Below are 22,601 nucleotides of genomic sequence, written 5' to 3'. Positions count from 1 at the left end.
TTAAGACCTTTGAATCCTTAAAACGAGAAGCACAGCAAAAATAGTTCAACTCTGGATCATCACTCCCGAAAAGATTTGGCAAGGCATTACGTTAGGGTCCTATTAAAAATTTATAAGAAAGGGAAAATAATTTGTATACCATAACAAAAATAATTATTTAAGTTAATATATTACTAACAATATTCTTATTGAAATTAAAAACAACAATTTTTGGAATACGTATGTTGGATTCAATCGTACCTATCCAATGTTTAATTGAAAATTTGCTATTAAAAGATACAGTTTTTTTATTCCGAAATACCCTAGCTTAAATGTAATTATATTCTATATATGTATGCTTCTATGACATCAAAGGGATATAGAACTCCAATTGTGTGAGCTTAATACTAATAACTGATTGAAGTTTAAAACGAACAAATCTTTACGAGGAAAAACAAGTCGTGATAATTGCAACTTTAACAAGTAAAGTGTGAGATAAGTGACTAAGCAATCGACAAAAAAAAACTATTTAAAATTTTTCCATTCGGCACGCTGCAATAGAAAATTCTTGTATCGGAATGCGAAAAATTTTAAAAGTACATTTGTTTAGTCGAATGCTTAATAACTTTTCACTTCAAAATTTGATATCAGAAATTGTATATGTTGTCATGATAATTTTTTTTATTTCGTTAAGAAATGTTTTCGTTCTCCCGCACACTCTCGACTGGACTACCATACAGTGATTGGGGAATTCGCTTTTTTGAATAGTTTCACCATCGATCCATGACCAAGGGTAAAAGTCTGTTTCGAAAATGTCCTTCACAATGAACTCTCGGCCAACGGCCAAGCTAATCGCAGTGGAAAATCCAAAACCCAACATGAGTATAATTGTATCTGAATTATTATGGTTGACCTCATCCGAAGGGCGTTGATGAGCATTGACCACTTTCCAAGCCGGCAATGAACCTCAAAGAAGTGGAAACCGCCGTCTATCCACATGACTAAGCGGACCATCAACCAATTTTAAGGTTAATGACTGTGTTTACGCAAAATAATTCTAAACCCCTGACGAAAAAAAGCGGTTAACTAATTTAAATTGATAGCAAAACGGCAGTCGGAACCTGTAGAATGAGAAATCGAGTAGTTAGGCCAATAAGGGTCCGAATAGTTTTGTTTGGGTTTATTTTGTTTACGCTTATTTAATACGTTGGAAATGCGTTTATAGATGGATTTCGAAATATTGCGTATACGCCGCTTGGGTCATGCACGAACAAGCAAACCGAGCAGCCGCTGATGGGCGGCCGATTAAGCTCCATTAAAAAAGCGTTTTATGCTTTAAAAATTGCAAACACTCGGCGGTGAACTCTATAAAAACAGTTAATGCCGGAATTTTCGCATTCAGTCAGCATTCGAGGATTACACACGACAAACACAGCCAGCAAAATCATGTCAGCGAAACAGACTAGCAGTGGTCTCTGGTTGGGAATTGTCCTGGTCGCGATGCTTTTGCCGCTCTCCGAGTGCCAGTACTACGGATATCCCTACTACGGAGGGGCTAATGCGGGAGTGGGATCGGCGTACGGGAACACGTACGGCAGCGGCATGTACGGATACCCCTACAGCTACGGCGGATATCCCTACTACTCGTACCCCAGCTACAACCCGTACTCGATGTTTGGCGGAGGCGGTGGATACGGCCAATACGGGTACCCCTATGGAGGATATCCCTACGGCGGCAACGGCATGAGTGAGTAATCTGTCTCCGCGTCTTTTAGTCCTAGCAGACAAGTAATATACAAGTGTTCTGGACCTGTTTTCTTCTCTAGATGTGGCCTACGCCAGCAGCAGTGGAGGATTCGCAACAGCCAGTGCGGGCGGAAATGGATACTACGGCTGAAAGATTTGATATGAAATGATACACCCTAAGCTAGATTTACTGTACATATTGATTAAGTCTTCCTACTATGTAAGTGTGATGATGCGAATAAATATAATAGTTATGTAATATGTAATCGAAAGGATATCATTATTTTACGAGAACAAAGGCCTGCTAAAAAGAACTCTATCTGTAAACGCCAAAAAATTAGTTCAAAAACCGATTCAGCTATAAATGATTTTAATTTTAGTAATTTTGACACGACGTTTAAGCCAAAGCGACCCGCTATGCTGATCAACAATATATATACCTTATAGTATTCACAGTTTAATAAACGACTAACAACTTACATATTCTATTTTTGGGGACTTCTGGTACTCCGATCATAGCTTTGCACTTAGGGGGCACTATTTCCTTTGATTTTTATAAATTTAAGCTTTAACATAAGCTTTAAGAGTACATACATTCATTTGTATATATTAATATAAAAATAAATGCATGTAACATATAATTTTGATATTTGATCTGATCTTACGACTAATAGTTGATATTGTAATAATACAGGAAATCATCATAAAGTCCATTAGCTCAAAAAAATTTTTTTTTTGTGAAGATAGCTCTGTTTAAATAATTTGACCGCCTAACACATTAAAAAAAGTTAGAAGTCAAAGCGGAAATGCATAGGAAACTACAAGGCGCTTTTGTTTTGAACTCCCAACGCTATGTTCGCGCGCATTCGATAGCCGTGGCTAGTGTTGGAAAGTGCGCGGTTGCAGAAGGCCGTGAACGTATCGGTCTGCCGATAACTCCCGGCCGTTAGCCAACAGTCCAAATTCGTCCCTTCCATTTCGATCAAATAGTCCCACAAAATACACAAAACAAATTCGTTGACGTCGCTCGCCGAATTCCGCCGCCGTCGCTGGAAACTTACACGAAGTAAGTCCGAAATCAGTGCCAATATCGCCGAATAGGGGTATTAAAGGTGCGAAATGGGAAAAATTGTAATTGAAAAAAGGCCAATAGGCGGCATAAAAACATTCCATTGCGTAATTGGGGCCAACAAGAAAAACAACGTTGACAAAAACAAAGCCAACTGGCTGCATTCTAATGCGCCTGTGTGTTTGTGTGTGTGTGTATCTACAGCTGAGCAGCAAATGTTTTTTTATTTGGCCTTAAAAAGCAACTTGTGACTTGCAATTGCTGCCTGCGGATAAAAATCAATGCCTTAATTCATTGTACATTATTAACCACTTGACGGGCAGTGAATAACAAAGGAGGAAGATAAAACAGCAAAAGTATGCTTATGTACATACGTTAAAAAGAGCTTGCTCCACATTTTCGACACCTTTCTCCCTCACTCCTTCCCCATCTCTTTTCCTCTTATTGGCGCTGCTCACGCGCACTGTGGGGTGTTTTTTTTTGTGTGCCGCTTTTGCACTGCCCCTTCCCCACTGTTCGTGCCGCTTAATTTCATAAATCAAGGCAGCGTCAGTTAAAAAACAACAAGAACTACTTTGGGTCGAGTCCCCTTCAGCCCCTGTTCTATAAAATATCTTTCTGGTTTTGGCAATGGGAAATTTCCGTAGCTACCGCACAGTGGAAAAAGTCTAACAGCACTCAATCAAAACTATATGATTGCAATCTGTGCTTTTATAGACCGAACACTAAGAAACAGGTTAAAGACTTTCAAAATGTTTCAGTTATGGAGTATACAGGCCGACTAAGTTAAGTTTGGGTTTTTTAACTTATTTAGGTACATTTTCTTTTAACTCACCATTAACGGGCCATTGGTGAACAGCATTCTATTAAATTCGAAAATTCAAATAATGTGTATCGTGCAGAACGATTATTTGTTTGAAAAAAAAAGATATTATAAGAAGTAGCTGTGTATTAAAAAAAATAAATTTGTATATATATAACATTAATATATCGAAGACCATAATAAAAACTAGTAATCATTTCAAAATGGGTTTTAATAAAACAAAACACAAAAATGTGAGAAAAACATAGCATATGTATATAACACTTGACTTCTAAACAGTAAAACATAAAAAATTTTATCAACATTAAATTACACTTTTCCCACTGTCCGCATCGTAGACAGAACAGCTGATGCTCGTCAAATTTTGCTTATTCGTTTTTTGTTTGTATATAAAAGCGCTCTTAAATGCGCGAGTATGAGTGAGGTGAGCGAGGGAACTTTAGATATCGATAAAAAAATAAACTAGCAGAAATCAGTCATCAGTTGACAAACTACACAAGTTGGTCTATGCAGATTCTAGAATTTCTCCGCAGTACGTACATTTTCGCGACGCAGTGTTGCTTTATCTGGGGGGTGTGTCGTGCTTCACGTTTGGCTTCTTATCAAAATCACGCGACTCGACGCGGACCCCCAATGAATTGTCAAGGTTGCTGATAAATGAATACTAATCAAAAGTTTGTTCGCTTCGCTGGCTTATCGCTCAGCTAGCGAAATTCTAGGTGGTGCGAGCCGACGACGCCAAAGAATCCAGAGAGACATCTTATATAATCCGGCAGCGAAGAGGACAGGCCTCCAAATTCCGAAAAGATGTTGCAAATGCTGCGCAGTTCCTCCTCCAAATGCTCCAGTCTGCAGCAGAGCGTGTTAAAAAGGTATGTTTGCTTAAATTGACAATCTTCTCAAATGACCTCAAAAACATCTTTGCTAGACAGACAAATTAATGTTATTTTGAAGTTAACATAAGATTAAAAGTATTTTACTTTGTCATTAAAGACCATTAAACCAATATTTACAATAAATTTTTCTAATATTAAAATTAAATGTTTAAATTATTTTACCACAGTTGCACTCGGAGTCTTGGCTCTGTCATACCGGACCTCAAACTTAAGGATTTTCCGATTGAGAATGAACCGATCCTAGGCTATCGCAAGGACTCGAAGGAGCGCAAAGCCCTTGAGCAGGCTCTGAAGGGCACGGCCTCGAGATGCGAGGATATTCCCATCGTGATCGGCGGCAAGGAGTACAAAACGTCGGATGTGCGGTATCAGGTCATGCCCCACGACCACCAACATAAACTGGCAAGCTTTTACTATGCCGATAAGAAACTTGTTGAGAAGGCCATCAAAACAGCCGTGAATACGCAGCCCAAATGGGACCGTGTACCGATTGCGGACCGCTTAAATATCTGGGAGAAGGCAGCTGATCTAATGGCCACGACTTACCGCCAGGAATTAAATGCGGCCACCATGTTGGGTCAGTCCAAAACTGCTATCCAAGCGGAAATCGATGCGGCAGCGGAGCTCATCGACTTCATACGGTGAGTGCAAAAAGATTTCAAAAATTATGCAGAAAAAGTGTCGTAGATATCTCTTTAATTTTAATTTTACAAATCGGTAGTCTTTATTTGAAAACAGAGCATTGTGTGGTCAGCCTAGACATTGGGCTCTTTTGTTTTTAAATGCATTTCGTGATTCAAAAAAACATTCGTTTGGGTTTATATATTCAAAAAGAACAATATTCAAAGAAAGAAATTTGTTAAAACGTTATTATACTAAAAAGTATTGCTTCTGGAATTAAAATCCAAACCCACCTCACAGGATGAATGCCTACTTTCTGAAGGAGGTCACTAAATATCAGCCAATCAGCGAGGACATCAAGGTCACAAAGAACTCTCTACGTTATCGCGGCATTGATGGCTTTATCGCCGCTGTCAGCCCTTTTAACTTCACGGCCATTGGCGGCAACTTATCCTACACGCCAGCACTAATGGTAGGCTAGCCTTAAACCTATCCCTGAAATTTTCAATAAGTTAAAATTTCCTTTTCGCAGGGAAATGGTGTGCTGTGGAAGCCCTCAGACACAGCCATGCTCTCCAACTGGCTTATTTTTAAAATTATGCGCGAAGCGGGAGTGCCTGATGGAGTCGTTAATTTTGTGCCCGCCGATGGACCCGTTTTCGGGGACACGATTACCGCCAGTCCCCACCTAGCGGGTATCAATTTCACCGGCTCTGTGCCGTAAGTAATTGCCGGTCTATTGATTTTCCTATTCAAACCAATCCCTTTCGGCGACAGAACCTTCAATCGCCTGTGGAAGCAGGTGGGCAACAACATTGACAAATACGTAAACTTTCCCCGCTTGACTGGTGAGTGCGGCGGTAAGAATTTCCACTTTGTGCATGCGTCCGCTGATGTTGAGTCGGTGGTGACATCTACGATTCGTTCAGCATTCGAGTACTGCGGTCAGAAATGTTCCGCCTGCTCGCGCATGTATGTACCGGAGTCTCTGTGGCCACAAGTAAGTTTAAGAGGCATCAGATTACGATGTTTTCGGCATGCTGATCTGTTTAACCCCTCACCTGCAGATCAAGGAAGGCCTGCTGCGCGAGGCGTCCAAGCTGAAGATCGGAGACGTTCAGGACTTCAGCAGTTTCACGTCGGCTGTGATTGATGACAAAGCATTTAAACGCATTACTGGCTACATTGAGCATGCCAAAAAATCCTCTAACCTGGAGATTCTCACCGGCGGCACTTACTCGGACAGCAAAGGGTACTTTGTCAATCCGACCATTGTTCTTAGCAAGGATCCCAAGGACCGCATCATGACCGAGGAAATTTTCGGCCCTGTGCTATCGATCTATGTCTACAAGGAGTCAGACCTGCTTGAGACCATGAAGCTGGTGCACACCTCAACAAAGTTTGCTTTAACCGGAGCAGTATTTGGCCAGGACGAGTAAGAAGTGTCCTCGTATAGGGTAACCTCTATTCTACAACATTTGTTTTCAGGGAATTCGTCAAGTGCGCCCTGCAGGAGTTTAAAATGGCCGCTGGAAATTTCTATATCAATGATAAGTCTACTGGGTCTGTGGTGGGTCAACAGCCATTTGGAGGCGGTCGAATGTCCGGCACCAATGACAAGGCTGGCGGACCACATTATATTCTGCGCTGGACCTCTCCGCAATCTATCAAGGAGACTTTCGTGCCACTGCGAGATGTTAACTATCCATACATGTGCGAATAAGCTGTATTGCATAAGACGTGAATGGGGAGTGGGATGAGGATTAGGAGAAGCTAAAAAACCCGACAGGAATCTCATATAACTACTAACTATATAAATATATATAAATGTATTTTGTTGAAATATTTTTAAACACCACCCCAAGCCCCTACACCGTAACACCCCTAGTTCAGATAGCTAAAACTTTTACAAACACACACTCAAAGAATCTCAGAACCCAGAAGAATGCCTCGAAAAATGTTGTAAATTGATATGCTGATACCTTTCGAACCACAAACACACCGCAACATGGATATTTTAAAAGAATAATATATAACATCATTATATTACCATATAATTTATACGCAATGTGATCATTTAATTATATGATTTATAATTACATGGCCCGTCTTTTGTTTTAATCTTTATCGATATTATTTGTATTCTGTTGGACTTTTTTCCAGTTACGTACTATATAATGTGCGTTGATGTACACACCTATGTATGTGAAAGCAAACACTTGACAATACATTTTGATTACTAAATGTGAAAAATCACGAAAAGATAAATTGATACCTAGTTACATATAACGTAAGCATCAAATTCATATTAATAAATATTTAAATTTCAAAACAATTCGTTTATCAAAGGCTTGACAAAGCATTTTGAATGTCATATGGACAATATAATATAGCGTGGGGGGTCTCTTTAAGCAAAAATAATGTTCGGGTCAATTGCAGTGTTTTAATTTTCATTGGGACTATTAAATACCTTTAACTTTTGTAACCAATTTAAAAATAAATATATTTATTTTTTGTCAGCTGCAAAACATTACTGTGAAAAAGATACATAAAGGCATATCTGAATATGTTAGTTTCTAAATCACTTCTGAAATATTTTATCGAGTTCGATTTTTTGTGTGTCTATAGATATAGACCAAATAACTGGAATCTAGCATATCTCTTGGAGTATCGCGATTATTTGGCGTGCTTCAATTTTAAATAAACTTGCGGTGCGGAGGCATTACTAGAGTCTGCATTTTAAATTTCAAATCTCTAATTCGTATAGACAAACAGGCGGGTAGGACTCGGATCGACTCGGTTAGTGACCAGGATTTCTTAACTTGTTACATACTTTTCAACGAATACAATATAACCTTTTACCCTCGGTTATTCATTTATATAACCTTGCATAGGGCATTATATTTAAAGTCATATATATTTTGAATTTAAGTTTCGAGGACCGTGTTCATCCCCGTGTTTTTGATATAAAGTATGAGAACTTTTGAATTTGTGAAAATGAGCAATTTAACATCTGAACTGAAATTCTAAGATATTAGAGTGGTCCCCTCTGAATAGGTAATTAATTCCTAGAATCTGGACTTCTAGAGCAGTCTCTTTCAATTGTAAATCTGTAAAAAAATTAAAACCGAATCCATTATAAATAATACATTTTTTTTAATTTTACTTATTTTGAACTAAAATTTATTTCTTGTCCGTTTCGAAAGTAATTTACTCTTTTCGATATTGAAGTTCTGGAGGGGTATTACAATTTTACAACTGGGATCCTATAACTGGTTTTCAACGCAATTTAAAGGAAAATGGCTTAAATACTAGTCGGAATTTCTAACCCTTCGTTTAATCTAAGCGTTTGGCCAATCGTTTAGTTTTTTCTTTCGGATCTTTTCGTAAACCTTTTTATAAATAAAAAAAGTCAAAACAAGTTAGAGGTAAGGTAACTAAAATAAAATAGATAAGGATTTAAGTTTAAAAAGGTTTATAAAAAGCCAGCGAAGTCTTTCCGTTAAATCCAAGTTCATCAGAAACAGAAAAGGTTACAAAATCCGCTAGTCATAATAGCCATTAGATAAGATGAGAAAAAATATTACTAAAAAGTATCTTGGTCACGGTTTTATTGACCGCCAGTTCGCATTGAATAAATTCAAATTAAAACTTACGATCTAAAAGCAAGGGACTTACTCAAGTCAAATCAATAGTTTGGAAAGATTTTACATGCGTGCGAAATTATTGCATAATGAAAATTTTATACTTAGTTACTCCGTTGGCTTACGTACTAAACGTATTCCTTAGTGTATTGATTATTTTATATAGTGTATGTATAAATCTAGTCAAATTTTATAGAATTGACTCCTATGTCAATTTGGCCGCCTCGGTAACTGCCACGCTTCTTCTTGGTTTTCTCATGTTTGAACGACTTTCCGCGCGTGTGCTTCAGGTCTTTATTGGCTCGTTCACCCCAAGAGCCGGCTGCGTTTTTCTATCGTGGTTTACAAATAATATAAACAGGTTAATTCGATAACATAACTGCATCTAGGGTGTGTGTGCTTGCAGGTGAATGGCGTTAACTTAACTTAACTAGCTCTAATTGTCGAACGTGATTTTTTTGTTTGGCTTTGGCGCCGACGAATCGAAGGATTTGTTACCGAATCCACCGCCACGTCCGCCCCCACGGCCACCACCTCCACGTCCGCCAAAACCGCCACCCCCACGGCCGCCGCCACCGCGTCCACCGAAGCCACCACCGCCTCCACGGCCTCCACCTCCGCGTCCTCCGAAGCCACCTCCACCGCCGCGACCGCCACCGCCCCGTCCTCCGCGGCCACCACGCTGGTTGTTGTCAAAGCCTCCGAAGCTCTTGCGATCACCAATTTTCTTGAAACCACCTCCCTCGCCGCCATCGTCACCATTATTCTTGTTGGTCATCCAGGAGCTACGGTCCGGACGTCCGCCGAAGCCAGATCCACCCCTGCCTCCGCGTCCGTTGTTGTGCTTCTTAAAGCCGTCCTGGAAGGAAGAGAAACGCCAAAGAGGGCAAACCACAAATTAGCAACGATTTGATATGCAAGTTCGAAATGGATCAGGAAAGTGCCACAAATGATTTGAGTTTTCTTCGCGGCGCAGCTTGCTAATTTGTGTGTCACCCTCTTCTCAGAATCTCGGAGAGCATTACCCCATTCCGGGCTGATCCTCAGCCCTCTCCCCAAACACACACACCCAGACGCGCGACTCAAATCCTTTGCGGCACTTACCTTCGCCTCGAATGACATGTCCTGGACACGGGTGTCCACGAGCACCTCCTCGGTGCGAACCCGCCGGAAGGGTGACCTTCTGCGGCCACTTCCCCCTCCGCTGTTGTTTAACTGATTGTTCCAGCTTTTGTTGTTGTTGGGTGTGGAGTTGAAACTATTCTTCTGCGAATGTTAAACAATTAAAATATGAACTCTCTAGACAGAATTCGGACAAGGTGTACAGTACGGTTTACCCTATTCGGATCGGACTTGAAAAAACTTCGAATCAAAATAAAAAACACCTGATTATGTCGATTTGACCATCATTAAATCCAATCTTTATAAATCTATCAATACCATTTAATGCAATAAAATGGCTAATAATTTAGAATAAGAAACTAATTTATCACAGGTGTTCCATCATCTCAGATGACTGACTGGAATGTATAGGAAATAGTTTGGCTCAGACTTCAGGAACAATTAAATGGTTTTGAGCAGAACACCTTTTCGGCTTATCACGAAATATACTATAAATACACTAGTATTTACGAAACAAATCTACAGTTTGCACCGCGCATCACTATTACTTAATGCCCGAAAAATAAAATATCCCGACTTACCTGCTGTTCTCCCGATTTGACGAAGTTATTGTACTTCTTGCTGGGAGTGTCCTCGTCCTGGTCGCCCCCACTAAACTTGCGCTTCGCTGCGCCATTGGCTACCGCCGCGGGCTTCACCTCGCCGGATTCTTCGCTAGAGTCGTCACTGCTGCTCTTTGCCGCCTTAGCAGGGGCAGCGGTCTTCTTGACAGCTGGCTTCACAGCCGGTGTCTCATCGTCACTAGAGTCCTCGCTGCTCGAGGTGGCAGCCTTGGCCGGTGCCTTGGGAGCAGCAGTCTTGGCAGGCTTTTTGTCCGCGGAGCTGTCGCTATCTTCTGACGAGTCCTCGGATTCGGCTTTCTTGACGGAAGATGCCTTTGCAGCAGGCTTAGCAGCCGGCTTCTTAGGAGCCTCCTCCTCGTCAGAATCGCTATCCTCGCTGGATGAATCGGCCTTTTTGGCTGGTGTCGGCTTTGGCGGGACAACAGTTTTCTTGGGAGTCTCGTCTTCCGAGGAGCTGTCCTCGCTGGAAGAAGCCGCCTTCTTGGCAGGAGTCGCCTTGGCCGGAGCCTTTGCTGGGGGCTTCTTATCATCATCGGAATCGCTGTCCTCGCTGCTGGAAGCGGCGGGTTTAGCTGCAGGTTTAGCGGCAGGTTGGACCGCAGGCTTCTTGGCTGCCGGCTCGTCGTCGGAGTCGCTGTCCTCACTGGAAGAAGCAGGCTTCTTGGCAGGAGGGGCCTTAGATGGTGCTGCTTTTTTGGGTGCTTCGTCTTCTGAAGAACTGTCTTCACTGGAGCTGTCAGCTTTCTTGGTGGGAGCAGCCTTGGCCGGCGAGGCCTTGGCTGGAGCAGCCGCCTTGTTGGGTGTCTCGTCTTCCGAGGAGCTGTCTTCGCTGGAAGAAGCCGCCTTTTTGGCCGGAGTCGCCTTGACCGGTGCCTTTGCTGCGGGCTTATCATCATCGGAATCGCTGTCCTCGCTGCTGGAAGCGGCGGGTTTAGCGGCAGGCTTCTTGGCTGCCGGCTCGTCGTTGGAGTCGCTTTCCTCACTTGAGGATGAAGCCTTTTTGGCTGGTGCACCCTTAGCCGGTGTAGCCTTAGCCGGTGTAGCCTTAGGCGCTGGTTTCTTCTCCTCCTCCGAACTGCTGTCGTCGCTGCTCGAGGCTGCCTTCTTGGCAACAATCGGCTTTGCTGGTGCTACCTTCTTGGGTGCCTCATCTTCCGAGGAACTGTCCTCGCTGGAGGAATCTGCCTTTTTAACAGCTGGAGCTGCCTTGGCTGGCGTGGTCTTTGTCGCTGGCTTCTTCTCTTCCTCGGAACTGCTGTCTTCACTGCTGGAGGAGGCCTGCGGCTTGGCGGATTTGCCATTTGTCAGTGCAGCCGCTGCTGGCTTCTTGGGGGCCGTTTCCGCCTCAGAGTCCGAGTCGCTGTCCTCGCTACTGTCAGCCGCTGATACTTTGACGGCCGGGATCTTGGTGGTGCTCTTGGTCTGGTAGAACTGTACAATCTCTATCAGCTTTGGCGTGCTCTTAGCTACGTTGGCCTGTATGAGAAAACAATGGAAGTGCGGTTGGTTAGCAAACACGTGGTCACAGAGATAATTCAGAGCAACAGGTGAACGGGCCATGAACCAACTGGTGTACTTAACAGGAAACCGGCACCTTAATCCTGCTCTGCGGAGGCATACGGAACACGTTTTAAGTGCATTAAAAGCGGGCACATTGCACTTGTCGCCATGCACTGAAACTTACCGCCTTCGTCTTCTGCTGGTAAACCTTGGCCAGGTTCTTGTCCTTGGATTGCAGGTACTCCAGAACGATTGCATCAGTAATCTTCAGCAGGTCCGTCATGATTGTTTCAGCTATTTCTCTATATTTTCGATCCGTTTAGTTCCTAGCCCCACGCTCGTTCACACAAAAAAGAATGCGCACACACACGTGTTTCGTCGCTTTGATAGTACGACAACCCTGGCACTGGTCTGGCTACTCTGCACTAAGTGGCTTTGAAACGCTTTGCAACACTTCTAAAACAGTAGACATCTGTTTCGAAAAAAAAAGTTACCAAATCACCCACCAAACCGAAGATAAAATCCTTGGGTCAAGGCTTATCTAACTTATGGTTAATAAAGTTTTCTTTACTTCTTGCCGTCGATGTCTTCACATTTTCTCGTGCCATTTTAGTATGCCCGACTAAGTAGAATTCTCCTTCTGAGTTGAGGAAACATTCCACTTGCTAATGCAAAATTGTGTATTTAGTTTTGAGTTAGTATTCCTATTTCTTTTATTATTTATTTATTGGCGGGAAAAGTCAATTTTCAAATTTTTTTTTTCTTCTTCGGTTTGTTTAGTTCTTTTAGGCCAATCAGCTGTTTTTCGCTACAACTTTTTTAATCCGATTTGTGAGGACCATATAAGGTAAAGATTTTTTGTTCGCACTTTTATATTTGTTCCTATTTTGAATTCAAATTGTGTGGATATAAAAACAAATAAATACCTAAATAACACATAAGGTTCGTTCGTTACGTTACGTTAGGTTCTATGGGTTATTTAGGCGCTCCGGCTGCGGTCACACTGCGGGTGTAATGTATTTTTGTTTGTTATTCAATTGAGCTGCGTTCCTCGAAAGGATCTAGATTCGATTATTTTAACAGACCTGCTGCTACTCCGGATCCGGTAACAAGGAATCTCCACGGCCATGGCTGCGGAGCCGATTCCCCAAATCCTGCGACTGAACGACGACTGTCTAGACGAGATTTTCGATCGTCTGCAAGACCTGCCGACCGAAGTGTCCTTAGCACGGACCTGCCAGCGACTGCGGCACATTTGCTTGGCCAAGTGGCGCACCAGCCGTGCCTACGAGCAACTGGATCTGGACAAGTGGCGGGAACTGCTCCCCAACTACGAAGATCTCGTATACTTCCTCACGCAGATAAGGCCGCACATCAAGGAGATGTGCGTCAGCAGTTGCCTGTGCGCCCTGCTGAAGGACCTGGACGAAATGCACATTGCCGAGTTGCCACTGGTGGCCAGTTTCTACTACGATCCAGAAGACGTCGACTGTTATCCCTCGAATCGGAGCATTCGCAAGCTGGCCCAGCTGCTTCCGGGATTGCGAAAGTTGCGCCTTACCACGCCCATTGACGGGCGGTATCTCTCCCACTTCCAACACCTGCAGGAGTTGCACCTTTATGAAGATCAGCACAAGGCCTACGAGCTGCAACAGGAGTATTTGGACGAAGTGTGTCAGTAAGTAGGGATCTAAAGTACTGGGCTTGCAACTCGCTTTTCCTTTGCCCCACAGTAAGCTGCACGACCTCCGAGTTTTGGACATTCGGACATACGACATGATCAGCAAACTGCAGCTGGGAAACTGTGTGCAGAGCCTCAAAAACCTCTCCGTTCTCAAGCTGAATCTGGCCACCTTAAAGCCTATTCTGCCCGCAGTCCTACAACTGCCCTCCCTCAGGCAACTGGTGGTACTGCTGGACAACGAGTGGCACATTTCCCCGCTCGTCAGTCCGGATAGCTACGACCACAAGATCCGCGAAGTCTGCGAGTTCTACGAGATCATGGAGCGCAAAGCCAAAAACATCGTTGGCTTCGCTGTGGACGGCTACTATATGCCCTTGGAACCGGGTTGGGATGAGAAACTGTCCATTTGGACGCATCGTAGGCTTAAACGTCTGGCCATTTGCAGCTGGACTCATTCAGCCGACTACTTGGAGCGCTATTCCTGCATGGCAGACCTCCAGCTGCTCTGCCTCCGTAACTGGAACCACCTGAGCGACGACATTCTCGTCCGATTCGTGGAGCTGTGTCCAAGGCTAGAACATCTGGATGTGTCCTACTGTCGCGATCTTACGCCAAAATTTCTACCCCGCGCCCTGAGTGTCCTTAAGAGGCGAGAACCGTACAAACAGAAAACAGGATTTGGCCGGTCGCCGCCTCTGCTGCTCTACTATGACCTCAGTGGTTTTGAGGACTTTGTGGATAAAGCGGTAGGTATCCAATAGTCAATGTTGTTCTACTTCTGCCTAATCAATTTATCCACTGCAGAATCTCAAAAGCTCTCCGGAATATAGGGGATATATTGTTTTCACTGCCGACTTTCCGGTCGGATCAGAGCGGGGTCTGAGCTTTGTGGACCGCGGCTATCAATTTGAATTTGACTGCCCTCTAAATTTGTAAATAAACATATAATAAATAATTATTATTAAAAAGTATGTTGCACAAATTACATCAAAGTGTTTAGTTATTTGCAGTTTCGTGGAACGTACCGATTAGATTTTAAAATCAAAATTATATTTATATTGAGTTCTAAGGCGCTATGTTTGCCTCACTTACCAGGAATATGGGATTTTCTATGGATTCTATTTTTGACCAATGAATCCGACCTACCTAAGGATCGGCCGACTATATCCTATAACCGCCATATAACTGATTGATCAGAAATGCCATAACTTTGGTGTTTGTAAAGTTAGGATGGGATTTTCTATGGGTTTTATTTTTGGCCAATCAACTCGACCTACCAAATTTCATAAGGATCGGCTGACCATATCCTATAGCTGCCAAATAACTGAACGATCGGAAATACCATAGCTTTGGTGTTTTTAAAGTTAGGAAGTTGGGATTTTTTATGAGTATTAAGAATGCAACATATTAATTTTGGAGAATATAATTTACAGAATATTCTGCAAGGGTATATCAACTTCGGCTCCGCCCGAAGTTAGCTTTATACATACATATAGATTTATATATACATATAAATTGAATTTGATGTCCTACGTGTGAAACAGTGAAAAAAAGGCAAATTAAAAATCATTATTAGATTAAACAAGTTCAAATACAAATATTTTGATATTATGAGAAAATATTATTAAAAAAACATGTGCCACGCGCCAAAATTGCATTTTACCGTTCTTTACTATTGGTTCTTTTCTTATGTCCTGTGTACTTACAATGTATACAGAAGTCATTTGACCTCTTAAGTTCACAGCGAGTAGTTGACCTAATCATGGACTTGGAAATCATTAAATTTGAAATTCGGGAAGGAAGTCGAAGGGCTCACAACGTTTGGTTTCGATGTGTGATGAGCAGTTATTTGTAAAAAATAAAATATTGAAGCTCGGTGATATAGCATACATCTGCCGCGTGGAAGGCTGCAAAGCCAGACTATACAATTTAACATTTCCATGTCCTAGGAGTTAATCAGTGACAAATTCATCATTAATTCATCACTTTTTCATCGCTTTTACATTTTTCATCAGTAAATCATAGCTTTTTCACCCCATTTCCATCAGTATTTCACCGCTTTTTCATCGCTGTTTCACCGCACTTTCATCAGTAAATAAACACTTAATTTTATCAATATTTCCATTTATTTAATTAAATATTATTCTTACATATAATGGTTATTATTAATTATTAAAATTCTAAGTATTAATCTTAATTCAATATATATACATAAACACTTGGAAAAGGATTCTTAGTTCTGGAACACAGTTATATTTGCGGACGAGTCAAAATTCAAAATTTTTGTCTCGGATGGTGCTTCCTACGTGTGGTGAAAGCCGAATACCGAGCTGCAGACGAAGAACTTAAAAGCTACAGTTAAGCACGGCGGAGGAAGCGTAATGGTTTGGGCCTGTATGTCGGCAGCAGGTGTAGGAATCCTGGAGTTTATAGAAACTTCGATGGACAAAACTCAATACCTTCAGATCCTAAAAAAAAATTTGCTCGAAAGCGCTTATAAACTGGGCATTCGGGAAGATTTCCGCTTTTATCAGGACAATGATCCGAAACATAAGGCAGGCATTGTACGAGCCTGGCTTATTTGGAATTGCCCGCACGTCATGGAGCCGCCAGCACAGTCGCCCGACATGAACGTCATTGAAAATTTGTGGGCAATTTTGGACACTAACATTCGAAAGCGGAAAATTTCCAACAAAACGGACCTAAAACAGGCATTGGTCGAGGAGTGGGCAAAAATAAGCCCAGAAATAACCTAAAAGTTGGTAGATTCCATGCCAAAAAAGCTTAAAATGGTCGTCGAGCGTTTTGTATAATTTAAGTTTGTACCGGGTTGAAATTGGCTGTGACCTTGTTTTTCGTTCTTTTTTCGTTATAAATTATATAAAGATCAACATATAACCATTCCGGTCTGTTTCTACAAACTAGTCTCTCAGTTTTAAAGCTATCGGATGAAACTCACACACCCTTTCCTTTGCACGCAGTATATAAGTCGGAACGGCCGGACTATATCCTATAGCTGCCAATAACTATTGATGGAAATGCCATAACTTCGTGTTTGTAAAGTTAGGAAGTTGGGATTTTCTATTTTTAATTGGCCAATCAATCCGACCTACCAAATTTCATAAGGATCGGCCGACTATACCTATAGCTGCCATATAACTGATTGATCGGAAATGCCAAACTTTGGTGTTTGTAAAGTTAGAAAGTGGGATTTTCTATGGGTTTTATATTTGGCCAATCAATCCGACCCAAAATTTCATAAGGATCGGCCGACTATACTATAGCTGCCATAACTATTGATCGGAAATGCCATAACTTTGGTGTTTGTAAAGTTAGGATTTTCTATGGATTTTATTTTGGCCAATCAATCCGACCTATCAAATTTCATAAGGATCGGCCACTTTCCCTATAACTGAACGATTGAAATCCATAACTTTGTTGTTGTTAAAGTTAGGAAGTTCAGATTTTTATGAGTATTAAGAATGCATCATATGAATAATTTTGGAGAATATAATTTACAAAATTCCTCCCCCAACTTTCCTTTTTTTTTATTTTTCGTTATAAATTAAAAACAAAAAGGAAAGCCAAAGTTATGGCATTTCTTAAAAACACCAAAGTTATGCAAATCAGTTATATGGCAGCTATAGGATATAGTAGTCCGATCCTTATGAAATTTGGTAGGTCGGATTGATTGGCCAAATATAAAACCCATAGAAAATTCACTTTACAAAAACGAAAGCTATGGCATTTCCGATCAATCAGTTATATGGCAGCTATAGGATATAGTCGGCCGATCCCGCCCGTTCCGACTTATATACTGCGTGCAAAGGAAAGAAGGGTGTGTGCAAAGTTTCAATTCGATAGCTTTAAAACTGAGAGACTAGTTTGCGTAGAAACAGACAGACGGACAGACGGACATGGCTATATCAACTCAGGAGGTGATCCTGATCAAGAATATATATACTTTATAGGGTCGGAGATGCCTCCTTCACTGCGTTGCACACTTTTGACCAAAATTATAATACCCTCTGCAAGGGTATAAATATATTGAACAATTAATTAAAAATAAGTGAAATGAATAAATATTAATTTTGAACATAAGAGAATCATTGTGCGTTTAAAATATTTGGATTATCCTTTTGATTCATCTTTTATAGGATTTTAAAGTTTTGGGTTGGGTCTAGTTGAAATAAGCTCTGAGCCGCTGAATATACGTTTTCAGTTGTCTCGGAGGTGTTGAGGATGATTGAGGTTTCGGTGCTCTTTTTTTGACTTCGTGCCTTATGGGCTGGCTCTTCCTGACCAAGTATGTACAGTGGCTCACAGCTTATTTGACCCACACCTAATTTTCAACATTAAACAGGTATAACTCCTGAACCATAAGAGATACCCATACAAAAAAACGCAGGTTAACTGTTGTTTTAACTTTACAAATATGTTTTCATTTATTTATTCTAGCAAGGAACTTTTTAATAAAACAATAAAAACTAAAAATACTGCCTTTTTCAACGCCACAGCTTATTTGACCCAGTTCATCAAATTAATTATAAACAAGAGAGAACGCTATAGTCGAGTGCCTCGACTATTAGATACCCGTTACTCCGTTTCCTTTATTAGAAATCCTTATCGAGAATTAACGTTAACTCTGTTGAGCACCTTGGCCAGCTGTTCCAAAATCATCCGTTAGATGGCGCCATGAAAGGCGGAAATTTAGGCGCTAGCCAGGCTTAAGCGTTTAATGGGTTTTTGGGCGTTAGAGTGGGCGTGGCAAACTTTTATTAGGCCAATCGATAGGTATTGACGAAACAAATACATATCAATTAAAATTTTCATAATAGCATCAAAACTGTGGCCCCAGCTTGTGGCTTGTGGGCGTCAGTACATTTTGAAATAAACTTGCGCTGCGTAGGAACTCCTAAAATCTACATGCAAAATTCCAATCTTCTAGCTTTTATAGTTTCCGAGATCTCAGCGTTCATACGGACGGACAGACAGACGGACAGACGGACATGGCTAGATCGACTCGGCTAGTGATCCTGAACAAGAATATATATACTTTATAGGGTCGGAAACGCTTCCTTCTACCTGTTACATACTTTTGCACGAATACAATATACCCTTTTACTCTACGAGTAACGGGTATAAAAATTGAAAAAAAAACATTTTTTTAACTTTTAGTATTTGGTATTTCCAAACTTTTGGTCCACAACCGACTTCAGTCGATTCGGAATAGATTCGACCATTCTTAGAGCAAGGCCGTCTTCAAGTCATTTTTATACCCTTGCAGAGGGTATTATAATTTTGGTCAGAACATTGAAACGCAGTGAAGGAGACGTTTCCGACCCCATAAAGTATATATATTCTTGATCAGGATCAATAGGGGAGTCGATATAGCCATGTCCGTCTGTCCGTCTGTTTCAATACCGTTTATGAGCTCAGTTTAAAAGCTAGCGATCTAAAACTTCCACAGTCGTCTTAAAACATGTGTAAGCAGATCAAGTTTAAAAACCGCCCTGATCGGACGGCTATATCCCATAGCTCATATAGGAACAATCGGATATAACTTGCAAGAATGGAAGATATTTCGCGCAGTGTAAAAGATATTGACATGAATCTTTCCAAATCGTATTTTTGTATGCATACCTTGATCAGGGTAAAAGCGCTTGATGATCGGACGTCTATATCCTATAGCTCCAATAGGAACAATAGGGTGAAATCGGTTAAAATTTAATGATTTTTGGGATATTTCGGGCAGTATATAAGCTATTTAAATGAATCTTTCCAAATCATATTTTTATACCCTTGCAGAGGGTATTATAATTTTGGTCAAAAGTGTGCATCGCAGTGAAGGAGACATATATATATTCTTGATCAGGATCACCTCCTGAGTTGATATAGCCATGTCCGTCTGTCCGTCTGTCTGTTTCTACGCAAACTAGTCTCTCAGTTTTAAAGCTATCGAATTGAAACTTTGCAAAAACCTTCTTTCCTTTGCACGCAGTATATAAGTCGGAACGGCCGGGATCGGCCGACTATATCCTATAGCTGCCATATAACTGATTGATCGGAAATGCCATAACTTTAGTGTTTGTAAGGTTAGGAAGTTGGGATTTTCTATGGGTGTTATATTTGGCCAATCAATCCGACCAAATTTCATAAGGATCGGCCGACTATATCCTATAGCTGCCATATAACTGAACGATTTAAAATGCCATAACTTTGGTGTTTTTAAAGTTAGGAAGTTTGGATTTTTAAGAGTATTAAGAATGCATCATATGAATAATTTTGGAGAATATAATTTACAGAGTATTCTGCAAGGGTATATCAACTTCGGCTCCGCCCGAAGTTAGCTTTCCTTTCTTGTTTTATGCATACCTTGATCCTATAGCTCCGATAAGAACAATAGGGTGAAATCGGTCCAAATTTGATGATTTTCAGAATATTTCGTGCATTTTTTTTTTTTTTTAATATAACATATTTTATATTTATACGTTAATCAGCCAATTAAATGGCTATAAAACGTAGGGACTAAAAAGAGTAAGAATCATAACATGGAAAAACATAACAGCAGCAATAAATAAAAATATGTTTTTGACTTTAAAAATAACAGGAGATTATGGTGACGATCACGATTATATTTTATTTATTGGGGAAGGACTCTCGTTCTTTGCCGCCCTCTTATCCATAGGTCTGCTTGATGCCTTCTCTTTAGCCTTTTTCTGATCATCGGGGTTCGCAGTGCTCGGTTTTGCAGCCTTTGTACTCGCATGATGTTTGAGTCGGATGCCGTACCCCATATTCGCATGCAATATGTCATGGAAGGGACTACTATTGCCTTGTAGATTAGAATTTTATTTCTGAGGCTCAGATGACTCGCTGCTCTAAGCATCCAATTAAGCTTCCTAAGCTTTCTACGGCATGTTGCTGCTATTTTATGGTGTGTTGCCTCCATGTGAGCCGCTTGTCGAGGATCAATCCAAGATACTGCGCCTGAGGGGATTGTGGGATGAGCGTGTCTTGGAATTTAAACCTAGGGAGGGTTTGATGCCTTAAGGAGAAGTTGCAATGTTGCGATTTATTTCCGTTTATACTTATATTCCACCTGTTCGTCCACTCGCTGTACAGGTCCAAGAAGCTCTGGGTAATTCTGGACATCTCGATTCGACACGGAGAGTTTGCGATGAAGGCTGTGTCGTCAGCATACGTTGCCAGGAGGGTACCCGGGTCTCTGGAATTTGGCAAGTCAGAGGTGTAAAGGGTGTACAGCACAGGACCCAAAACACTACCTTGTGGTACGCCAGCTCGTATGCAACGGATAGATGCTTCTATCCAGCAGATATGTTTTAAGAAGGAGATACTGCGCAGTTGGCAAGAGAGTCTTCAGCTTAAATAGCAAGCCATCGTGCCACACTCTATCGAAAGCTTCCTTTACGTCCAAGAAGATAGCAGAGCTGTACTGTCTATTCTCGAAGGCATCCAAAATATGTTTAGTAACTCAGTGCACTTGCTCCGGGTTTCCATGGTAATTCCTGAAGCAGAACTGGTGGTCTGGAATTGCATCCTGAACCCTTCTTAATGCCATCATTCTGCTAAGAAATATTCTCTCGAATATTTTAGAGAATGTGGGCAGCAAGCTTATTGGTCGGTACGACGCAACGAGGTTCTCCGGCTTACCTGGCTTCGGTATCATCGATATCACAGCGCACTTCCATTGTGTGGGAAAGTGGTGGATACGTAATATGAAGTTGAACAGGAGGACTAAAAACAGTATACCCTTTTTCGGAAGTGCCTTGACAACCCTGCTGTCAATACCGTCAAATCCTGGAGCTTTACTGAGGTGCAGCTTTTTTACTTGGTGACAAACTTCTTCCGGACTTATATGACGAATAGGCTCTGCTTCTGGGGAGGCAGCATTAAGAAATTGCAGTGTGTTTTCAACGTCATCACGCTTCGCAAAGTTAAATGGCTGAAAGCGATTTTCCAGTTCGTCAGCAAAAGCCAGAGAAATTTCGGAATCCGATCTGCACCAAGTGTTGTCAGTACGCTTAAAAGGTCTTCTGCGAGGGGGGTGCCTTTTTATAACTCTAGCTTCTTTCCAGATGCTAAATCCATATGGTTTTGTAGGATCAGCATTACGTAGCAGATCAGCGAAGTAGTCATTTTTTGTTTTGTGCAACCACTTTTTGAGATCGCCCTCAGCGCGACGATATGCCCTTTTGTCGGCTGGATCTCTCGACAAAGCAAAAAACATAGGTACTTCAAACTTTTCAGGTATATTTCTGATATATTAAAGACTAGCTGTACCCGGCGCGACTTCGTTCGCTTAAAATTAGTTTTGAGTACGGTTGTCAAGACTTTCCCAATTCCACACCACCCCTGAGGTAGAGAAATTGGCTCGTTTTTTTTTAATGTGGTATCTCCAATTAGACCTATTCCACTGAAACTTTCTAGGTTTAATAATGTTAATTAATATGATTACTTTAAAACCTCTGTGTAAACAACATTTTTAGAAGATCCTTCAGGAGCGAGAATAATAAGGCTACTGGCAGAGCTAACTCTAGAGCATGCGACATAAAATTGTCCGTGAGAGAAGCAATCTTCTCTAAGATCTAGTCCAGCCAGCTTCAAACTCTGCCCCTGCGATTTATTTATAGTTATTGCAAAGCAAACTTTTAGAGGGAATTGTAGCCTTTTAAACTGAAACGGCAGACTGGATGGTATTAATGGGATCCTGGGTATAAACACTGTTTCCCCCTTCGCGCACCCCGTAAATACTGTTGCTTCGATTACATTCTTATGAAGACCTTTTATCTGCAATCGTGTCCCATTGCATAACTTTGGGGGACTTAAATTTCGCAATAACATTACGGGTGCTCCAATCCTAAGAGACAGAT

The 22,601-nt window shown here is 41.4% G+C and overlaps 4 protein-coding genes across 9 annotated transcripts; 3 read left to right on the top strand and 1 right to left on the bottom strand.

The window, feature by feature from the left end:
* The first annotated feature begins 1,401 nt into the window (after nucleotides 1-1,401).
* On the top strand, nucleotides 1,402-1,876 carry LOC108045734 (shematrin-like protein 2). The gene is made up of 2 exons (XM_017125134.1): nucleotides 1,402-1,726; nucleotides 1,806-1,876. The coding sequence occupies exons 1-2, from the start codon at nucleotides 1,426-1,428 to the stop codon at nucleotides 1,874-1,876; spliced, it is 372 nt and encodes a 123-aa protein (XP_016980623.1). The 5' UTR covers nucleotides 1,402-1,425.
* A 786-nt stretch (nucleotides 1,877-2,662) lies between these two features.
* LOC108045757 (delta-1-pyrroline-5-carboxylate dehydrogenase, mitochondrial) lies at nucleotides 2,663-7,233 on the top strand. Of its 3 annotated transcripts, none has more exons than XM_017125176.2 (8): nucleotides 2,663-2,791; nucleotides 4,322-4,489; nucleotides 4,681-5,154; nucleotides 5,435-5,606; nucleotides 5,667-5,854; nucleotides 5,912-6,134; nucleotides 6,202-6,569; nucleotides 6,623-7,233. In XM_017125176.2, the coding sequence occupies exons 2-8, from the start codon at nucleotides 4,425-4,427 to the stop codon at nucleotides 6,855-6,857; spliced, it is 1,725 nt and encodes a 574-aa protein (XP_016980665.2). In that variant the 5' UTR covers nucleotides 2,663-2,791; nucleotides 4,322-4,424; the 3' UTR covers nucleotides 6,858-7,233. The 3 variants fall into 3 exon arrangements, with proteins under 3 accessions (XP_016980665.2, XP_016980679.2, XP_016980672.2); XM_017125190.2 differs by having other exon boundaries at nucleotides 2,690-2,837; XM_017125183.2 differs by lacking the exon at nucleotides 2,663-2,791 and adding an exon at nucleotides 4,053-4,149.
* A 1,495-nt stretch (nucleotides 7,234-8,728) lies between these two features.
* Nucleotides 8,729-12,442, bottom strand: LOC108045739 (nucleolar protein dao-5). 3 transcript variants are annotated; one of them, XM_017125155.2, is made up of 4 exons: nucleotides 12,208-12,438; nucleotides 10,482-11,999; nucleotides 9,883-10,044; nucleotides 8,729-9,110 (listed from the first exon to the last, which is right to left on the bottom strand). In XM_017125155.2, exons 1-4 carry the CDS (start codon nucleotides 12,304-12,306, stop codon nucleotides 8,958-8,960), a joined length of 1,932 nt encoding a protein of 643 aa, XP_016980644.1. In that variant the 5' UTR covers nucleotides 12,307-12,438; the 3' UTR covers nucleotides 8,729-8,957. The 3 variants fall into 3 exon arrangements, with proteins under 3 accessions (XP_016980644.1, XP_016980652.2, XP_016980637.2); XM_017125163.2 differs by having other exon boundaries at nucleotides 9,001-9,637; nucleotides 12,208-12,442; XM_017125148.2 differs by lacking the exon at nucleotides 9,883-10,044 and having other exon boundaries at nucleotides 9,001-9,637; nucleotides 12,208-12,439.
* Nucleotides 12,443-12,992: 550 nt separating this feature from the next.
* LOC108045780 lies at nucleotides 12,993-14,673 on the top strand. 2 transcript variants are annotated; one of them, XM_017125209.2, is made up of 4 exons: nucleotides 12,993-13,034; nucleotides 13,107-13,701; nucleotides 13,757-14,453; nucleotides 14,512-14,673. In XM_017125209.2, exons 2-4 carry the CDS (start codon nucleotides 13,151-13,153, stop codon nucleotides 14,641-14,643), a joined length of 1,380 nt encoding a protein of 459 aa, XP_016980698.1. In that variant the 5' UTR covers nucleotides 12,993-13,034; nucleotides 13,107-13,150; the 3' UTR covers nucleotides 14,644-14,673. The 2 variants fall into 2 exon arrangements, with proteins under 2 accessions (XP_016980698.1, XP_016980691.1); XM_017125202.1 differs by lacking the exon at nucleotides 12,993-13,034 and having other exon boundaries at nucleotides 13,046-13,701.
* The last annotated feature ends 7,928 nt before the right edge of the window (nucleotides 14,674-22,601 follow it).

The sequence above is a fragment of the Drosophila rhopaloa genome, unplaced genomic scaffold (assembly GCF_018152115.1).
Source record: "Drosophila rhopaloa isolate 14029-0021.01 unplaced genomic scaffold, ASM1815211v1 contig_217, whole genome shotgun sequence".
Taxonomy (NCBI): domain Eukaryota; kingdom Metazoa; phylum Arthropoda; class Insecta; order Diptera; family Drosophilidae; genus Drosophila; species Drosophila rhopaloa.
This window is presented reverse-complemented; position numbering and strand designations above follow the sequence as displayed.

Bases quoted from the DNA above. Each gene is read 5' to 3' on its own strand.
- LOC108045734 (XM_017125134.1), top strand. From the start codon at position 1,426: ATGTCAGCGAAACAGACTAGCAGTGGTCTCTGGTTGGGAATTGTCCTG. The intron at 1,727-1,805 runs GTGAGTAATCTG...TTTCTTCTCTAG, and splicing joins CTACGGCGGCAACGGCATGA to ATGTGGCCTACGCCAGCAGC.
- LOC108045757 (XM_017125176.2), top strand. From the start codon at position 4,425: ATGTTGCAAATGCTGCGCAGTTCCTCCTCCAAATGCTCCAGTCTGCAG. The intron at 4,490-4,680 runs GTATGTTTGCTT...ATTTTACCACAG, and splicing joins CAGCAGAGCGTGTTAAAAAG to TTGCACTCGGAGTCTTGGCT. The intron at 5,607-5,666 runs GTAGGCTAGCCT...TCCTTTTCGCAG, and splicing joins CCTACACGCCAGCACTAATG to GGAAATGGTGTGCTGTGGAA.
- LOC108045739 (XM_017125163.2), bottom strand. From the start codon at position 12,306: ATGACGGACCTGCTGAAGATTACTGATGCAATCGTTCTGGAGTACCTG. The intron at 12,000-12,207 runs GTAAGTTTCAGT...TTTCTCATACAG, and splicing joins ACCAGCAGAAGACGAAGGCG to GCCAACGTAGCTAAGAGCAC. The intron at 10,045-10,481 runs GTAAGTCGGGAT...TAACATTCGCAG, and splicing joins TCAAATCGGGAGAACAGCAG to AAGAATAGTTTCAACTCCAC.
- LOC108045780 (XM_017125209.2), top strand. From the start codon at position 13,151: ATGGCTGCGGAGCCGATTCCCCAAATCCTGCGACTGAACGACGACTGT. The intron at 13,702-13,756 runs GTAAGTAGGGAT...TTTGCCCCACAG, and splicing joins TATTTGGACGAAGTGTGTCA to TAAGCTGCACGACCTCCGAG. The intron at 14,454-14,511 runs GTAGGTATCCAA...TATCCACTGCAG, and splicing joins AGGACTTTGTGGATAAAGCG to AATCTCAAAAGCTCTCCGGA.